This window comes from Chlamydotis macqueenii, chromosome 7 (assembly GCF_036417535.1).
Source record: "Chlamydotis macqueenii isolate bChlMac1 chromosome 7, bChlMac1.mat, whole genome shotgun sequence".
NCBI lineage: Eukaryota > Metazoa > Chordata > Aves > Otidiformes > Otididae > Chlamydotis > Chlamydotis macqueenii.
In genome coordinates this window covers 7,450,982-7,471,723 of record NC_141562.1, presented here as the reverse complement: position 1 = coordinate 7,471,723, position 20,742 = coordinate 7,450,982, and the positions used below count along the sequence as shown (strand labels likewise).

Below are 20,742 nucleotides of genomic sequence, written 5' to 3'. Positions count from 1 at the left end.
CAAACCAGAATATTTTGTGGAAACCTCCTTTTGCACTTACCAGTCCCTGGAGCAAGCTAGGAGAGGTGATGAAATACATCCCCAACACCCCCTGCTAGCAGAGTACAAAACCAAATGAGCTTTCCAGACACTTCTCTGACCAACATACGCGACTTTCCAGCACTTGTCTGTATTTTTCACCTATCATTCTTCTCTCAGTTTCACCTTACCTTCCCTGCTGCTTTAATCCCGGCCTTCTCCTGCTGGCCTCCCCCTCGCTAGGGGACATGGTGTCAGAAGGAGGCAGTGCTGAGCGAGCACTGGTATTGAACTTCTGTGCCCAAATCTTGCCCCAGCTGGTCTGGGGAAGGCTGAGGTGGCCCTCCCATCCCCTGATTAGCAGGCAAGTCCAGGGCAGAAGCGAAGCGCAGCATCATGTCAATGTACTCTGGCAAAATCCAGCATAAGCGGCAGGAAAATGAAGAACTTCTCCAAGCCTGCCCGCTTACCTTTTGGGAATGAAGGTACTCAGGCCATGAGCACATTGCTCCGCCAGCTCTTGGAAAGCACCCCGTGCCCTGAGGACAGCAGGTACCAGCTACGCGCTACCCTCTGGCAGTGTGCAGGGTCACTGCTGTAGGAGGCCTGCACATCAACTCAGCGCCGGTGCTGCAACCGGCATCTTCACAAGCAGGTCTGGGATTTGAAGCGATGGGTTTTTGGACACCTCAAACACCCACCTGCCAGACCAGGTCAGAAGTGGCATCCACCAGTGCCTTGGCTGCAGAGCACCTTGCTTGAAAACCAGGACTCTGTGTAGGGACCTCCAAAATGGGGGCAATCTGAATCCCCATTCACTTGGGGAGATTGTGGCCAGCACGAGGGTGTTCAGCACCCCGGCCAGACAGCTGCAGAGAAGGACCAGCACTGGGGCACGAGCCCAAGGAACTGCAGTCGCAACTGGACACGGACCGCAGCATTTGCTGCGGTGACGTGACTCCGTAGCACGTAATACTTGAGGGGTGAAGGGTGGTTATTGCAGTGAGGAGCTGCTCTCAGTTCACAGGGTGCTGACAGACACGGGGAAGACCACAGCACAGAAATACATCCACGCACAGCCACAATCCACAGCCTCCGGGGGCTGCCAAAAGTGCCTAGATGTGGGGCTCACCGATAGCTGCGTTCCTCTTCTCAAACTTCATTTTGAGCTCTGACACAAGGGCATTGTGGGCGCTGCCATGACCTCTCTTCTTCAGCTGCTTGTTTATAAATTTGGGAGTGAGGGAGCCGGACACGGTTGGCACCCGCCACCCTGGGGCATCTCCCCTGGGAGCCAGGGCTGGGGGCGGCGGGGGCAACGGGGCGGTCGGCGGCAGGGGGCCAACCTGGATGTTGTTGTTGCTGTTCTCGTTCTGTAGGCTCTTGGCATCATCCTCAACGACAAACTTCTCCGCAGCATTGCTGGGCCTCTTGAACTTCAGCCACTCCATCCTGACTGCCCGGGGCTGCGGGGTCTGTCTCTTTTTTATGATCCTTCTTACCGGCATTATTTTGTTGGACCGCTTATTGCGCCAGAACATGGCAGTGGAGATCAGGATAGTTATCAGCACCATTATGCCCATGACACCAGCTAGCACTCCTAAGGCTTTCATGGGGTTATCTTTAGTTTGCATCAAAAAGGCGGCCATAGGCCCTTTGTGAAGAGTCTGTAAAAGAGTACAAAGAAAACACATGACTTACTCTATGGGACAGACAGCGACCCAGAAATTTCATTTGTCCAAAATATGTAACAAGCAGGGCTGACTAATGGAAGTTGTCTCTAAAAAAAATGAGAGCCAAAGAGCCAGTCCAGGTTTGGAGAATTTAGATGGAGCGGGAGACTGGGCAAGCATCACAGTATTGTGAGATGGACGCCTGCCGCACACAAAAGCTTACAGGGGTATTACTGCCAAATTAGGACAGATTCCCCTGCGTCACCATAGCGTTTGTTTAACTTGCAAGAACTGAGCAAGAAAATAATTGGCTCCAGGATCTGCAGCTATATCGTTGTACTACATTTCGGAGTTAATTTCCCAGGAATAATAGTGTTGAACCCAAACAGAAGTTTATGAGTAGAAAATGATCTTTCAAAAACAGTTGCAGGTGACACGGTGATAGAGTTTATAGGACTATTACCGAGCACGGCGTTAAAAAGATTATGAGAAAATTTTACTTTATAAAATTACAGTGTACAAATGAGTAGTTAGCAGGTATGTGCTGCATTCTGTTTTCAAGTACTCTTTTACAGACGTAACAAAACTCTTTGAGGTAGGGGAGATGAGTAGAGCTAAAGAGCTTTGTTTTTAGAAATAAGAGAAATAAGCAGTAACATAAGCTACATATGGCATATTAAGGACAAATGAATGGCCAGTTCACTTTGCGGCTTAGCACACTGTGCGTCTCGGAGGTCCCCGTATAATTTTGCGGATTTTGCCCTGCGGGTGGAGCCTGGATCTTTTCACACTTTTCCAGTACATGATGGTGGAGATCACCATTGTTACAGAAATGGTGGAAAGGACGCCACTCATGCAAATTCCAAATATTGTCCATGGACGTTTCTTGAGGCCTAAAATATACGATTTTACCCTGGACTTGATCTGGAAATATCAAAAATAAGAGAAATGGTCAACCCTCACACAGTTGTATTTGAAAGAGGTCGGTATCTATTATAAACACAGCCAGGGAACTACAGTAAAATGCACAGGGGATACAGAGCACGTAAATAAAGGGAGCTAAGTGTTGAACTAGGCACAGGACAGAAGACGGTTGCAATGACATTGAACTGAATCCAGAAACACTAAAAGAAGTGAGGAAGCATGTATAAACACCTGGTTGATCAGGGAATAAAGGGCAGCACAGAGACTGTCTGACTCTAACCTAGGATGCTCATCTCTTTACGGTGCCCTGTCTGTGGAGGGAGATGACTAAGAGGATCCCTAAGGGATGCTTCAGAGTACCTCTTGTCACCTACTACATAGGAACACTATTTATTTTTCAATCACATCTCGAAATTTAAGGAATGTGAGTTCATGAATACACACCTCATTGTCTTCACTTCGGTATTTTCACAACCTATCTCAAACACATTATCCAAGCCCACTCTTCCCCTACCCTGAATGCTTCCGATTGCCAAAGAGAAACACGTGACCTTACAGGTAGCGATCAGTTTTCATCATTTTGCTGTGCAAAGATTTTTTCCATTATTTAATTAGGAATGGGCCTGAGCTAGAAACCAAAAGCAGAGCAGCCCACGACTTTGTTGAAGCTTGGCTCCACATCAGCTTTGCTGTTCTGCGTTACGTGGATTTTGTGTACTTAAATCCCATCAGATGACAGAAATTCTATCCTGGCTTACTTAACCTAATGTGAAAGTCTGACGAACTGAGTGTCAGATAAACCCTGCTATGTAGACCTGAAATGAGTCCACTTCTTATAACTGTTGTCAAGATCTATTTTGTAGCCAGGCACTGATGGCTAAATAGTGCAGGACCAACACAAGGAGAAAGATCACATATACTTAAAAAGAGCCTGTATCCCAGTAATAATTATTTGACTAGCTATTTGAAAACCTTGAATAAATGGGATTAGACAGAAGTCTGTGTCTGTGTTGACAGCGTACAACAATTGCAGGGGTAAGAACTGATGGAAATCATATGGGCAGTTTCAGAATTCAGCTTCATTCAACTCTCCCTCATCTCACCAAGTGTGGCATCTGTTCAGAGCTTCCAGTTATGAAGAGCTGATTAATACCAAAACTAAACCCATTAATAGTTAGCTAGTTCAGCCTATATTCTAGTTACTGGGCCTGCAGTATACAAAATTCTGCTTTGGATAACAACTCTTCTGTAATGTCTGCATAAAAACATAAGGCATTTTGTAAGCATACAGTGGGAGAATTTCTGTTTGTCATGGCCACGACACTCACAGGATAAACAGGAGGAATAACTTGCAAAACAAGCCTGGAGCGGCATCATCATAGCCAGTCTGCAGAGAGGCTTATGGTAACTGCTTTGCAGTCCTGTCTGTGCCATCACCGTGGCCCAGTCAGCTGACACACAGACCAGGTCTGAGAGAGGTCTGGGCACCCTCTGACAGTGACAGTCCAGGAGCATTTGGACACCTAAGTTTAATCAGTTTGGCCCTGAGCACTACCCTGCACGTTCAGAACACCTTCAAGTCATTGTGTCGATTACCAACAGTGACTCAGAACTGGCTCAACAAGTAATTTATTTAGCTGTTGTTTTTTCCTAGGAGGCATGCTGCATTTTGAAGAGTACTGCTTTTTCTCGTACACATAAAACAAAAGCAGATACACAATGAAATGAAAGCTGGTATGGGAAGCACTGTCATATCTCTGTGGGCCAAAACCTGGAAGAAACACTCCCTTTCTTAACAGCCATCACAGGAGTTAAAATACCACTGCTCACAAAAGCTAATGCTCTGCTGGTTTTTTTTCTCTGACTTCACAGCTACAAAGAGCACTGGCCCAGAGAGGGGTTGGAGACAATTAGAGGGTTACAGACCCATGGCAGAAGTTTGGAATAGCTAAGCTGTTCATATCAGCTTCAAAAAAGCAGAAGCCCAATCCTGGACAAGAATACAATTATTAAAAAGACTAAAGCAACTGTTGTATTAAAAGATGTCATCACCTATTTTTTATTGAATGGGCGCGTGTGGTCCCTTGCAGAACCCTTGTGTCTGTCTGCCTCCTGTAGAGAAGCTCCTCAGCCCAAGTCCCACAGGGTGATGCAGTGTCCAGCAGTCACAGGGACTTGCCAGCTTTGATGCTCTAACACTGGCACACGCCTTTGAAGCCGGTTTCGTAAAACCCAGCGCTGTGCAGTGCAGACAGATGCTTTCAGGCTGCGTACCTGAAGGGCAGGCTGCGGAAAATGCTCTGCAGCACGTGGGGCTTATTCCTGCCATCCTTCCTCCACAGTGACTTCCTCCTCAAAAACCTGAGTTTGTCAAAGAGGATGCCCATTCTCTCTTTGATATTGAAATGGTGACTGACTTCCTTTGTTTTTCTCTCTCCTGCCACAATAGTTTGCAGTGTGCAGACAACCACACCTCCTGGCAGCTTCTCAAGAGCCTTTCATAGTGCACGGGTGGCAGTGAGGAGAAGAAGTGGGCGGCGTATCCAGAAGCTGGACTCAACAGGAGTGTGTGGTTGAGCTGTTCAACCACAAGACCAGCTAAGGCTCACCAGCTATATTTAGAGGCCTAAGCAGGCAAAGCTGTTAAGACCCCAAGCTATCGCAGATTACAGACAGCTCGGGCTGTGTCGACTTGAGCAAGTGGATCTGTACAACGAACCAGCTGGTTCTGAGGAGCCCACTTCCACATACTCAGCATTTCTAGGGTTTTGCTTCAGATGGCTCTAGCCTGGTTGCAGGGACAGACTGCCTGCTAGAGCCAAAGCACAGTAGGTGTGCTCCCCAAACACATTCTCATCTGAAAGAAGCCTACTTTGTGTGCTTGGAGCTATCTGAGACATAAGCCATCTCACAGAATGTGGGGATGATCAGGAGATTTACTTCAGAAGTAACTCCTGATCCAAGGTAGAACACAAGCTGCTCCCTCCAGTGCTTATCCCAAGGAGCAGTGCTGTCGCCTTGTATGAAGGCTGCATTTCCATCTCTTTGCAATATGAACATGAGCACGGAGCAAGGCTTCTCAAATGAAGCCACCCTTCTCTGAACAATTTTTTTCAAGGTCCTTTCAATTATGAGAATCTAAAACTGAAACTCACCAGCTATATTTAGAAGCCTAAATGAGTGGCCAAAGCTATTAAGAACTGCAGATTATGCTGTCTAAATGTGGACTTGAGCCTCAGTCCCTGAAGAGGTGTAAACAGACGCCCCCGTATACTTGCAGAACCTCAGTGGAGGCATGAACAGAGGGATCCTCCCCATCAGGCCAACCTTCAGAATCGGGGGTGGGGGGAATCAGCTTTCTGTGAAAATCTCAGGCAACAGGAATACATTTTTGAGTGAGACATAAGGGCGAAGAAAGAGTGGCTTTTTAAGCGTATGTGTCTTATTCTGATGAGAAAGGAAAGGAGATTAACAGACGCCACTCAATACCAATTTCCATTAAACTACACTCAGTTAAATTAAAAGGCCTCTGGAATTTTTTATCGCTGTATTATTCCAAGAGCAAAAGGTCCTTTTGATGTGCAATACTGCTGAACTCAGCCACAAGGCATCTATCTCAAAGGGCACCGCCTTGCGCTAATTGCAGTGGTAAATGTTAATCAGAAAATGTGCCTGTTTAATTACTTAGTGTGATTAACACTGCAGGAAAGCTCTAGAGGATGCATTCAAAAATATCCTCCTTATCCAAAATCGGTAATACATAAATGCCCACCGAACAGCTAACTGAAAGAGACTTTGTACAGCTGGAGCACAGGGGGATGAAATGCACATTTTTAACAGCCTCTGAGAGCGTGTGCGTGAGTGTACGCAATGTCCCTGTACTGAGAGACTGTTTTCTTCACAAAGCGTTAGCAGTGACTGTGCTGTCTCTGGGACACAGGGAGTGACCAAGGGTTTGTACACTGACACCGCATCTCTCTCACATGCAAGCCGAAATTTCAGAGTGGTATTTGCAAGGGGATATGGTGCTCTTGGATTTAAAAAAAAAAAAAAAAAAAATCATTGCAAGCAATGCAATAAGTAATGGGGAAACATACAAAAGCTTATGGACGATGCAACATCAGATTAGCAGTGCAGATCCTGCTGAGGAGACCTACTCAAGTGAAGAAAGAAGGTGCTGTTCCTATCTCAGGCTCTGGCATTGAAAAGAGCATGGGATGAAGGGAAAAACAGTGTCTGAGGGGAACCCATGTCTTCACAGCCCTCTCTGCTTCCCCTTCAGACTTTATCAGGAGGGGCACTCCCTCACTTTGTGCCAAATCTGCACCCCTGGAGTGGGAGAAAAGGAAGCAGAGAAGGGACTTTGCATGAGACACCGATTTTATCAGGTGCTGATGTTGCTTCAAGCACAAGAAGGAAATTGAGGAAACTCTTTATCCCAAAGCATCAGCTGCTCTTGTTTTCCTTCCAGATGTCCTTCATCAGCTGGCTCAGGGACACATCTCCCCCAGCAGAGGAGGTGTGGGGCACCCTCCCTCCCCTCAATACCCCTCAGCCCTGCATGCTATCAGAGAGGTTACCAGCTCGTCCAGGAGGGGAGGGAAAGCTGGAGGTTAGATGTTGGGTGCCAACAGTGGGGGCAGTGCCTGAGGCCAGCTGGTGCCACCCACTTCTGAAATGTGCGCCTGGGAAGAAAGTCAGGGAGGGTGAGCACTCCCACTGTTCGCTGCGAGTAGAAATTCTTATTTTTTTTTGTGTGTGTAAAACTCACCAAAACTTATGGTTTCCATGGGAAATCAAAGCCTTAAGCAGTTTGTTTCCTTTATTTCAGTAAGAAAGGCTAAATGTCCAGACTTATCACAGAGACCCAGCACACGCAGTCCCCTAGCTCCCCATGGCAGAGCCTTGAAGCAGCCTGCCCTGCTCACGCCGAGCCTCAGCGCTGCACGGCAGCTTCCCGGGAGCCTGCAGCAGGGCTGGCCAGGCCCAACAGGCAGCCCCCCGCCAGTCACCCCCTCTGCTAGGGCAGACCCAAGTCCTCTGACAGTCCTGGTGGGGCAGGAGCGTGTGACTCCTCTGCTGCTGGTGGCTGATGAGCCCAAGTGTTCTCTGCAGACACCTTTTAGCTTACAGCAGGCTCTGAGCTGTATACAAGAAGTATCAGATAAATGCACCTGACAAAGAGTATCAATGGAAGAAGAGGAGATGCAGAAAACAGAGAAAGATTGTAACAGAGAAAGGAGCAGTGGGTGCATTTTGACTAAACAAAGAGGCGGCCAGTTGCTATCTGTAGGAAGAGATTTGCATCTTTGCCCAGTATGTGTGTGGTCCAGAGACGTCAGGCTAATGATGTGTTTCTCATCTGCGTTAAAGCCTGTTTCCTCCCTGCTGGCGCCTATTTAAAGGCATGGCAAGGCAGTTCCCGTAAATAAGAATCATGCAAGCATGCACTGCTCACCATAAATCGCTGCTTGTTCTTCGGTTGATGTAAAAGCTGGACTAACAGGAGACTCCCAACCTACGTGTGCTATCTTTTAGAGTGTTCTTGTTTTATCTGCTAATAATACTGCAATTATTAAACTCACATCCAAAATTCTATGTACTTGGAAGCATTTCTAGAAAGTTTCTCACTTTTCCTATGTCACTTATGTTGACCTGCAAAACTGGTCTAATATATTTCGCTCTGGCCCTAGTTACTCTCCACTCACTTTTTATAGAGGGAAAAAGAGATTATTTTCTTCTTCTGAATGAAAAGACCCCCAGACATTTAGCAGTCAGGATTTACCCTTACTCTCAGGAGTCTATAGTCCCTAATTTGCATCTGTCTAACAATCAGATGCAAGAGCCTAATCTCCCAACTGCATTAGGCTTCAAGCTCTGTGCCTTTGCAATTTCTCTGATCAAAATGTCTTTTACATTTCTGGCTGTAGAATCCAGCTTCACCGCAAGGCTCTAGAAACACTCTACAAAACAGAGCTAGCAAGAAAGGAGAAGCAATGGCTGGCAACTTTTTGGCTGTTGATTTCAACTCCTGAAGCATTTTTGAAGTTGTCTCAGAAGTGGAGCAAGCAGAGCAGTGACTACTCTTTGGTGCCTCTCAAGGATCGTGTTGAATAAGGATTTTTCTAAAACCTTTTCTTACCTCCTCTGTGATATCAATCTTCAGAACTGCTGTGGTACTGAAGGACGGGGAGCCTCGGTCTTTGGCCTGCACCACCACTGACCATATGCAATCTTTGTTCTTTGTGATGTTGTGGATGATGTCCAGGGAACGGATATAGGATTTCAGCTTGATTTCCCCAGTGCTTTGGTCTATATCAAACACATTGGCTGGATCTGCTTGCATGATGGAATAATCCACAATGTTGTTGGGTTCTTCTGCATCTTGATCTATAGCCTGGTAGGGGAAGTGTAAAGAAGTTATTGTTTGTGTCTTTGCCTGAAGACAAAACTCTGAAAGTTTCACTTCTGATAATATCCATGCTGTGAGATGACTGGGCTGTTTTCGTTTAATCTTGGAAACAATTTCCCCTTTTCTGTTATCAGCCATGCTACATTTCCTAGTGAAAACCAGCAAGACCAGAGTTCTTTTTGTATAACCAATTTCTATTGGAGATTAAACAACATCAGAAGAAAAAATGAACTGTAACCTATGTGTAGAATGCAAATGGTCCACTGCTGGAGAGTTTCTCACATCTCACACAGTGCGGGGCACAAATGTGAAGTTAAGAGAGAACAATGGGATTAGCTCCACACTATAAACTATAGTTGCCTTAATTTGTGTACTGTGGTATTTTTCCTACTAACATTAGGTGTGAGTAATCAGGCTCCACTATATGCACTCAAATACGTGTAACATAGGATGTTCTGCTCCTTTGCCTGTGAATTGTTATTGCATTTTTTACCTCCTGTTCCACACTGGATAAATGAATACAATTCTGCAAAGTGAAGGGAAAGAGGTTGTGTGGTTGAGCACAAAGGCGTGGCAGGAAGGTTAAGTATTCAAAAGCCTGTACTTCCATTCACTCATCTTATTTGGGTTTCTTATGATCCCTGTATAATCCAGGATCCTCCACCATCTGATGGTTCAAATATGTAACAGAACTTTATCTTCTGCCTACAGAATTTATTTCTCCTTCTCAGCAGTCTGTAAATACTATCATTCCACACTTTAATCCATTTGTTATATACAAATGGATGTGCAAAATAAAGCCTCAGGGAAAGCCTGCTTTCAGCCATTCATCGTGATTCCTGAGCATTCAACAGCAGAGCTGAGGCTTTTCCAAAGCTCTCTGCTTTGTGACACACTGTGTTGTCTCTCACCTCTATCTTCACTGGTGACCCAATGATCATTGTCTTTTCCTGGATGTTTTCATTGAACTCTGGAGAGTGGTCATTGACATCTAGCACAGTGATAAACACTTCAGCCAAGCTGTATTTTCCATCTGTGTCCTCTGCCTTCACATAGAAATTATACTTTGAGTTCACTTCAGCATCTAATACAGCCCAAGGCTGGGTGTAAATTATACCTGTTGACGGGTGGATTAGGAACCTAGAAAAGAAGCATGGAAAGACTTTTGAGTTTTTTGGTCACTTAATGTGTGTTTACAGCCTGGGGCAAATGTGGGCTGAAACACTGTGTCCAAAGACTGGCACTCTTCACCTAACTCCTGTCTAGTTGATGTTTCCAAATTATTCACTCTACCTACTTTTTGCTTAGTTCCTTTAGGCCTGAATCAGAAAACTACCAGCATCTGCTGTTTTTCCATCTATTGTGGATTAGCCATTTTAGCTGCATTTTTTGTTAAAGCCTTTGTCCTCAGTAAATGCTCAGTGTGATAGCCCTCTCCCAGAGTGATTTTTTTTTTTTTTGCATTAAAATATTAAGGAACTGCCTATTTTTTTTTCAGTTTATATGTATTAGATCATATCCTGCATAAATTAAGATTGATTGATATCCCTTCAATAGCTAAGGGAAGTGTGCTGCATATCATATTTAAGCGCTTCACTTCTCAGAATGGGTAAGAAAAATAGCTGCTCTCACATACCCTAAAGTGCAGGGCAAATTATCTCCTCCAAAAATAATCACTTTTCCATAGACTGGCACTGGGATGGAGTGGGTGTTCAGATTTATCTGTAGCAAGTTCAGTTCTACACATTTGTAATTACTGAGACACTGTCAAAAGTGTCAGCCAAAAGTTTGGATTTATAGAGAAGATACCAACAGAGCATCTTTTGAAAATGGACTACCAGTGTAGGCTCCAAGCAGTAGGGCTTTTAACAGATGAAAGTTTTTATATACCCTTTAATTAATGTACAGGATAACAAAATATTTTCTGTATTCCAACTGTGAGCACAATTGAGAGTGATTATAAGAGGGGCACTTAATAATCCAGAATCTTCAGTTGTTTTCATTACCCTGTCAAATACAAATACAAGTCTTGAGGAAAGTCAAGACCTAGAAGTGGAAAGAGCTGTGCCAACTCTTGGTAGGAGACAGTGCCTGTGCTGAGTGCCTCCTTAGCACCCAACCCAGCCTAACCATGCAGAGAGGACTCTCATCACCCCCATTTTAGTGGAAGAATAGAAGCACTGAGAGGTGAAGAGACTACAGCAGTGTACCCCACTCTCACTGCCAGCCTGGATGTAGGATTACCAGCCTAATGGTTTTATCTTCAACAGTTAACACTATTCTTCTTACTCTGGTACAACTCGTCTTTCTGCCAACACAACTGCATACCCACTGATGTAACCCCTCAGACAGAAAAAAAATCATGCCTCTAATTGGAACTCTCAAATCTGCAGCAAACTCTGTTCAGCAGATCTCGAGGTCTCAGGGCTAGAAAATCAAGCCAGCCTTGCAGAGCCATGTCATTCTGGCACAAGAAAAAAAAAAATCAAGAAGGAAAAGTCTTCACATCCTAATTCAATGACATAAGAACAGTGAGTCTGAGCATCCTTATAACTCCAATCAGAATAAAGTTGCAGTCACATTTTTTTTTCTAAATCCTTCATCAACAACATTCACAAGCTTCCTTGCACCAGCTGCTACATTTTAAACCTAAGAGGTCTGCCTGAACAACATGATCTTTGCCTCCTCTGCAGTTAGCACCTAGCATAAGGACTAAGTGAAGAGCTCAAGATAATCCATCCTGGAAATGTTCCCATATGTGTATCTTTCTGGCTACAGAAAAGGTTCACCCTTAACATCTTGGATTTTGAACTTTGATTGTGCTTTCACACACAAAATGGCTTTCACCTTAACAAGAACAGTTCAGCTTTAACTCCAGGTGGATAATGTACAGAGAAAAATGGATTCTGGGGATGAGTGCCTGAAAAGCTCATTCATTTCCAGTATTCTGCCCTGCAGCCTCACCGTGTCCAGGAGCTGCAGGTTCCAGCAGCAATATCTGTGATGGTCAGTGATGCTAGCCATGGCTGGGAGCCCCAATCAATGGGCCAGGGCAACTGCTGGGATGGAAGCAGCGTGAGAGAAACCAGTGTTTCAGCATGTTCTTACCCCAGCACTGTCCCCAAAGGCAGGGAGAGGGAGCTAGGCATCACTACAAAATCAAGTAAGCACTGGATTCCCTTCTTCCCTGATGTGGGACTGTTAGGTTTAAATATATAAAATGCTTTGAACACCAAATGCAGCTGGCCTCCAAAGTGAAAGTTTATACTTTTGAAAGTGTTGTCATCTTTGATTTATTTTGACAAGAGTTGAAACCGAACTATTTGTACAGATATATGGAAAGGGAAGGGAAAAAAAGCAAGAGATGCTTTTTTTTTTCCCACAAGAATTGGCTTTTCACAAGGATTAGACCAAAACCTTCTCTTTCTCTTACAAGCGTTTTTCAAATGGTGATTGAACAGATCCTGTGTACTGGTACTTCAGCTGCCTTATGTCTCTTTGGGGGCTTGTGGGTAAAATTCCATGGGTTCATGAAGCAGATGTTTAATGCTCACACCAGTTCTTCTGTTGTCGTTTTCACAGAACTCACAAAGAACACGGCATAAATGTCCTTGTAAATGAGCAGGTCAACAATGAGCTTTTTTTTTTTTAAATTCTTTTAAAACTCTGCTTAGAGGTTATGTAGTTTTTTTTGTTGTTGTTTTTACTTACAGATCCGCTCCTGTTCCATAGATAGAGTACTTGACTTCTCCCCAAAGCCCTGAATCTGGATCTGTAGCCTTCAGAAAAGAAAAGAAGAGTCATCCTTTACTAAATGACAAAAAATTAAATATTTAATTTTTCTTTTAACAACAGGTCATGCAAAAACCCAAATGCTTTTTCCCTCTTTTTGCCATCATATAAACAAATGTGCACCTAGAAAACTGCAAAATCTGACAGAAACAAATGTCGCTGACTGTCCCAGGGAAGCTGCAAAGATTCCGCCTGTCTCCCGGCCAGGCTGGTGCCCCGGCTCTAGCAGGGAGAAAGCCACTAGATGGCTCCATCTGTTGACATTTAACACATCCTTCCTCTAATAGAGGCGAAGCTAATCTCAATGACACGAACAAATTGCCCACTCTCAAGTCTTCTTAATTATCAGTTAAATATTAATGTATATTGCCTAGATAAAATTATTTACTTTATATATAGTATTTTAAAGCCTCTGTTTGTTTAATTGATTCAAAGTAATGCATAACAAATGTTTTAATCTATACACAATATTTCAGCTTTAGTTATATTTTAATCACTCTTGTGCCTGTGTGACTTTTAGTAATGCAGATACTGCACCAGACGATATCTTTGTTCTGGACTCTTGTTGGCTTCCTTTCTTAGCTCAGGATTAGGAAAGCTATTGATTTGGTGGCAGCTACTTCCATAAGCTCATGCTTCTCCGATTGCTCTCAGGAGGTGTTATGTTATACCATTGTATCTGGCTGCTGCGGCAGTGGTTGGTTCATTCATCTTCCTGTTTAAATATTTGAAAACTGGAACAGTGTCTTTGATTCCTGTATGGTCAACATAACAGACCTGCAGCCCTCTGATGTGTGGTTCTTAGTTTTTTTGACGTGAACTTGTCATATTCTCTCACCCCATCATTTTGATCACAGTCTACTTTAGGACTGCCTAACTTTTCCTAAAACGTTTTGCACATCTGGGACTTCTAAGAGAATTGCCATCCCGAATACCTGGAGTATCTCAGTTTGTGAAGTACTTTTGTGAATCTGGGTCAAGTACTGAGTTGACAGCCCATGGTAGTAAATTTTACATGGACTACTCAGCTATGCTGTCCTGTTCACCTTGGCTCTGAATGGCTAGTTTTGTTGCTTTTCCAAACTTCTTAAAAAAATTATTTTTTGCTGTCCACCTCCTAGAATTTTTTTTATTACTCTTCCTACAAAGATAGCGATGTTTGGAAGTCTCTGTTTCCTACAGCTTTCCTATTAGTTTCCTCCAATAACCATTTTGGTATTATTTATATTCCACTTCATCTTTCATTCTTCTGTCCCTAAAATTCTGATTATTTAATTTTCATTCTCACTCAGAGCCAGCCTGTGCTGGAGATCTCTGGCAACCTGCCTCCATTGTCCTTACCTGTGAAGCCTTTGCAAGGTGACTTGTGTCACCCGCCGAGCCCCACGTGGGCAGGAGCTTTCTCTGTGTGACATGAAATCTTTTTCCAGTCCTAGCAGCTGCATTGAAGAGATACAGCTCACACCAATGGCTGGAAATGCTTCTCCAGCACACAGGGCCCATGTAATACCCTGACTTTCTTTCCATGAAAATGTGAGATACGGGAAAATCCATAGGCATATTTTTCACACTGTGAGAAGGTACTTACATAGAGAACTTTCTTTCCAAGCTCTAAGCATTTTAATGTTATATTCTTGCCTTCATTAACTGTGTAATTATGTATTTAGCTGTCAGATTCCTCCCAGGAGGAGGAGACTAATACCTACTAAGCAGCCATCTTGTTTTCTTCTTACTTGTACTTAAGCAAGCAAATCCAGTAAATCCAATTCCATGTAGTCATAACTGAATCTTTCTGTTGGACACTGATTTCACTGGGGCCTTCTTAGTACCCACAGACCATGAGATTTGACTTAAAAGCAGATGGCCTTTAATTAAAAAACAAGGTTAATTTGTTGTTCTGAAAATGGTTGCTTAAAACTTTATTTCATCAAAACTTTTTTTTTTTTTTTTTAATTATTGATCCTGGAAAGGAACTGGAGTTCAGTCCAGAACCTGAATGGTATGTAAGATTTGCTACTTGCCTCTATCTGCTATTTTTAAGGTACTTGAACTATCACCACAGACACCTAGAAAAGAGAGCATTTCCTCAGAGGTGAATGAAACTTACTGTAACAGCGACTACGTTTGAGCCCCCCGGGGAGTTCTCAGGGATCCTGGCAATGTAGTAGTCTGAGGAGAACTTCGGGACGTTATCATTGGTATCCAGCAAGTGTATCACTACGTCTGCTGTCGAACTGAATTTCTCTGGTGTGTTCACCTCTATGGCAAGAAGCTAAGAGGAGAAAGGCAGGAAATTACTACAAAGCAGCTATTATTACTTCTTAAAAGAGCTTCCTTCCTTTACTGTGGCACATTGGTACATTTTAGCCTGGTTGGACTAACAGCTTGAAACCAGGTAGATGATGAGCTAGGTCAGTGTGCAGCCTAGGCTCATTTGTGCCTGGTTGCAATGAGCAATCAAGCTGTGGAAAGAGGACTTCCAACCGGTGTATACATATTATACTTCACGTGACAGATGCAATTGGTCATATCTAACCAGCATAGCTCAAAAAGGATGTGACAGAAGCAAGCAAAGACCCATTCCAGGGCACCTCCTAGAACCTAGGGAAACACAAGCACTGAATAATTATGTAAACTGAAGCATAAATACTTCATGAGGAAAGAACTCAGGGCAATAAACTGCACCAAACAGGGCAAATAGATTAGAGAACTGATGCCCTGGGATGTCTGTAAGCAGCAGTACCACACCAAGTGCAGGGTGGTCGGGGCTCAGGCACATGCAGCAGAATCCCATTTCACAAAGTTTGTGAGAATTCCTACCACCGGGCGTCTTGGTGCTCTACCCTCACTGCCTCATGCTGATTAGGACTTTATCAGATACCCACTGGGACTTCTGAATTGCCTCACTGTCTCCAAGGAGAACAGAGAGCTCTGGTCTAACACGTTCTCATAACTCATCAACCACATACAGCAAGACCAGGGATGGGGAGAAGCCAGAGGCATGGATGTGCTGGCCGGCTGCCAGCAGAGCTTAACGCTAGTACGTGTCTATCTCACCCCTCAGCTGAGGGACGGCACCGCCAGGTTAGCCAGTTGGTTTCTCACATTACCCCTTAATGTACAGCTAATTCATTGATGCAGGGAAGAGCAGCCACCACAGAGAAGGAAGAGGATAACCCAGCAGTGACAGGGTTTGGGGAGGGTGGGGAGCAGTTTAGGTAGAGAGGGAAAAGGCTATCTCAGTATCATCTCCTGGAGCTGTTTCTCCTGTGTGAACATTTATAATGGCTGGAAATAAACAGTGAAAGGGTTCTTGAAGAAACTAATACGAAGGATTGCTTGTAATTACTGTAGAACACATCTGCTCTAAAAGGGGAGTTTGGTCACTGCATTTCTGTGCTAATTTTTGTGTTTGGAAATCTCAGATGATGTTACAACAAAATACATTTTTGAAGGCGCAGTCATACCAACATCAGCAAAAAGCTGCGCATGAGCAATCTCAGCTCCTACAGCAGCACAGAGATAAAATCTTATTGCTTATCATGCACATGGAGCAATAACTACATTATAACATCTGCAGTCAAATAATTTTTGCTGCTGGAATGAGCCTGTCTTAGAATACCTTACAAGGGCTTAGTATTTTTACTTTGTTTTCTACATTCATTTTTTATTCCTTCTCCTTTTAGCAGCCACAGTCCAGCTATGTCAACATGCTGACAACATATTCCTTCAGGGAGGGATTTTTGTCAGCTTGCCTGCAATGTCTTATGCAGAGCTGTGTTGTTTGTTTTGCGCAGAGAGAGAAAAAAAATTAGTGTAAACCTATTGCTTCACAGGATTACGTATTAACAATTACTACAAGTGCTAGAAGAGTAAATTGAGATGTAGTCTTAAAAGTGGCAGGTAAATTGTTAAAACTATCTTGGCTATCTTTAACTAATTGTTGAAATTATCTTGGCAACCAAAGATAATTGCAGCCTCATCTGGTCCTGGTCTGTGGGAGATGTGAGTGTCTGCAGATTGTGAGGAATGGGTCCAGGCTCCTGTCAAGGCAGAATGTGCTCTAAGCTGAAGGAGGTGGAGGAAGGAGGTTTGCCCCCCAAAGCATGTCAGCCCATGACAAGGTAGGACAGCAACATCTGGCCCCTGTGGCGGAGGGACTTGAGATTTAAGAGGCCAAGCTGTAGGGGTACAAATTACCACAGCCGCCATACCTTGAGAAACCCACTCTAGCTCTTGGAGAGCTGAAAAAGAAGTAGGTCCTGACTACCAGCTACATTAAAGAGCCAGCTCTAAGTGAAAAATAGATTTTCTCTAGTAGTCTTTGCTTCAGGTAGTTTTTCAGTGCCTCTCATAGACAAATTAGCCTTAAGTCCTCTATGGCATTTTACTGTTCAATAACAAACCAGAGAAGAGGGATCATTGCTTACAGAAAAAAAAAAACCTGAAAATAGCTTTTCAAAGCTGCTGTGGGATACATGTTAAATATAAATAAGAAGATATTTCATCCAAAATTCTAATCAGAATGACTACATTGGCAACTAAAACTGGGTAGGAAGCTATTTGAACTTTTCAGGAAAATGCAGACGGCAGTGAGGTCTTTATAAAGTATTTGCTGACATATATTACTACCATATCATCCAGCTGCACCTTCCTCATTTGGAATCTAGACAAAAGCTCTGCATTTTTAGCAAGGCCTTATGGATCTTTCTCCAGTAGAAGTGAATAACTGCTTAAGCTAAAAAAATACATATAATTTTTCCTGGTAATTAATTCTTTCAGTGTTCATGGCAATTACATTAACTACTTTAATTTCTATTAGTATTCATGAGGAGGCCATGTGTAACTTCTTTACTGGTCTTTTGGTAGTTTAACCTGAATAAATCTGCACTGATTATAATTAGTTTCAGTAGCACTTTATAGCCTTTTCAGAATCTGCCATTTTAATACAGTAATGATGCCTCATATTTTTGTAGCATCTATAACCTATGAAGCTCAAAATGACTGAGGAACATTACAAGAGAAGACATGAAACATGCTGCAGTGAAATGACTTGCTAAGGACACAAAGCAAACCGTGTAGCGAGGGTGAGAACAAAATCCAGGAAGTTGGCTTCTGGGCTGTGTAAAAGTGTCACCTTGTGTACAAAATCAAAACTAGCATATGTTCATAGTCAGCTAGATAGTTTTGGCATTTTTTTTTTAATGATTGCAAGGATTGCCTATGCTATTTTTTGCACTCAGAACTGAAACATCTAGATTCATATGCAGAGGCAGCTGACACAAAACCAGACTATTTAATTATATTGTTGATGAGCCAATGAATCCGTCAGAGAAGGTGATAATGCAAGGGTCCAGCTTTTGGATGAAAGCTGGTTCTTGTATAGCTGGCGTGGAGCACAGGTGAGATAGCCTCAGGTCAGTCTGCAAAGGGCCATATAGATAGATACCCTCTGACAAAAGCAGTGAGCAATTTTGGAAAATTATCTTCCAATCAGCTGAGGTCTTCAGCCTGCCACCATTCAAAAGCATGATCATGAACCAAATTACTTAGGTCTAAGCAGGTAAAGTTCTGGCTCCAGAGAAATTAGGATTTAATCCTATGAATTTATTGTAATAGCTAAAATAACACCCTTAGGGTTCAGTCTAGAATGATTCAGAGCCACCACCATATGCAGTTTCCACAGAGAGATAATACTCAACATTTTGCACTGACTGAATTAAATCAGTCCACAGATGCATCCTTTGGAACTTGATGAACCAATGAGAGAAATGAGTTTCCCTCACATGGAATGCAATGTCACTGACAATGCATCAGACAGCTCCAGGTGGATTATGAAGCTAAATCCCATCAGATACATAAGCCATCATACACATATCATATACACAGGCAGAGAGGACCCAGAAAGCAGAAGTACCTTGAAGGTTAACACCTTGAATTTTTCATAGTCAATAGCAGCAGAATTTTCCACTATTATGGTAACCTGAGCCTCATTCAGGACAGTTTGGGGAACCACCCGGAAGATGCCACCAGGTCCAACAAGACGGAGGTTGAACTTAGCATTGGCTCCCTGTGAATAAAAGCAGATAATGACACTGTTTTCAGTGAACGATGCATTTCTTACAGCCTAGATTGGCGCTGTTTCTTCACACTGTGTAAAACTAGAATAAGTCTTAGTGCTTAGAGCTCTCTGCTCTCCATCCCCTGGGCAAGAGACTGCTAAGAAGCTTAGCTATATAATCCCTCCAGCCCTGGTCACAAGATGGGCACAGCTCTTCTTAAAATAGATTGACAAGCTTGGTTATTCTTTCAGTCATAATGGAAAAACCCTGCAGCAGGCCTGGCTAAGAGAGGGACGCTTGCGGCAAGCAGCTGTGGACTTTGCCCCAGACGCTGTGAGCTAGTGAAGGTGACAGAGATGACACCACGTGCATATCAGCAGGCAAGAAAGAATGACCTTGGATCCAAAGTCAGTGGTCTACATTGTTTGGTCATACAAACCCCAACAGCTACAGAGATGACACCAGGCTCTCTTTTGCTGGGTAGTAAAAGCCAAACACACAAAGCCAAAGCTGCTGGACTATGGAAAATAGTGCTGACAGGGAAAGTGGACCATCTGATCATACAAAGTCCTCTGCACTTGGGACTGTACATGACTGGAGGGATGGTGGCATGGGGTGGGGAGAGAACTACCTCCCTCCAGCAGCTGAGTGATTTCTGACAGTGATGTCCACTGAACCCACGTCTGCTCGGAGTAAGTCGTGCTGCTGCTTGTCTCCGAGCAGGACGGCCATAGGACACAAGAATGACTGAAGGAATAACAGCACTGAACCCCAAGCTGTGTCTGTCAGATGAAAAGGGCTGACGGAGAAATTTCTGCATAGTGTTCTTGCAAGTAAAGATGGCATTTCCACCAAACTGTAGGCCTAAAACAGACCTCCACCTCAGCTGAACCATCCCCTCCTCCAAAAGAAAGAGTCAGTAATGGCTGTGACAGAAACAGATATACATGTAATTTTCTTCTCTATATAGCCCTTTTGTGCAGAAGGGAAAACACTGCATTCTATGCCCTAAAAGAAAAGCAACCCAACTCCCATAGAGTGATGTCTTACACTGTACTAGGGAGCTTCTTGAGAAATCTATACAGTGTATTTAGCAATAGAATCATAGAACAGTTTAAAGGTCATCTAGTCCAACCCCCCTGCAAGGAGCAGGGGCATCTCCAACCAGATCAGGTTGCTCAGAGCCCCATCCAACCTGGCCTTGAACGTTTCCAGGGATGGGGCATCCACCACCTCTCTGGACAACGTGTTCCAGTGTTCCACCATCCTCATTGCAAAAAATGTTTTCCTTATATCCAGTCTGAATCTACTTCCTTCTATATTAAAATCATTACCCCTCGTCCTCTCACAACAGGCCCTGCTGAACGTTTTCTGCTTATTTTATAGCCTAACTTGCAGCCTGAGTATTTTGTCAGCCTGTACATGATACATACATATTTTGTCTCTAAATAGAAGAGATGGGTTTTGTTTCTCTCCCTCTGCAGCAACATCCCCTGTGACAATAGCAGGATAAATGTAGCCCTGCTTTGAAAGCAGTCATTTATCTGCTTGCTGCAGAGCAGCAGGAGGAAGGGGGAAGAAGTGAGTGGGTTTGATGGATTACAATACAGCCAAAACAGCACAATACTGAGCACAGTTATATAAGAGCACTCTTTCCAACAGTAATACAGTTCTCAGATGCATTAAGCTTTTCTCTTGTTACTGCCTAACCTCAGGCTAACTCAGATGGATGCCATTCATACAGCATTTAGCTTAGGGATCCCTATAGCAACCATCACCATAGAATCTAAGGCATCACAGGTCAGTTAGAGAGCAGGCTGAGATGAATGCAGCCTTCTTTCCTTTTCCTTTATCTGGTTAG

The 20,742-nt window shown here is 43.7% G+C and overlaps 1 protein-coding gene across 1 annotated transcript in view; it reads right to left on the bottom strand.

Annotated features, from left to right (window-relative positions):
- The window catches only part of CDHR1 (cadherin related family member 1), a 48,200-nt gene that overhangs the window by 1,112 nt on the left and 26,346 nt on the right, over nucleotides 1-20,742 (bottom strand). Inside the window, exons 12-17 of the mRNA XM_086752370.1 lie at nucleotides 18,737-18,889; nucleotides 14,927-15,091; nucleotides 12,739-12,806; nucleotides 9,939-10,167; nucleotides 8,758-9,012; nucleotides 489-1,685 (exon numbers count right to left, since the gene is read on the bottom strand). Of these exons, the coding sequence (XP_086608496.1) occupies nucleotides 1,134-1,685; nucleotides 8,758-9,012; nucleotides 9,939-10,167; nucleotides 12,739-12,806; nucleotides 14,927-15,091; nucleotides 18,737-18,889 (1,422 nt within the window). The 3' untranslated portion in view covers nucleotides 489-1,133. The remainder of the gene's footprint in view (nucleotides 1-488; nucleotides 1,686-8,757; nucleotides 9,013-9,938; nucleotides 10,168-12,738; nucleotides 12,807-14,926; nucleotides 15,092-18,736; nucleotides 18,890-20,742) is intronic.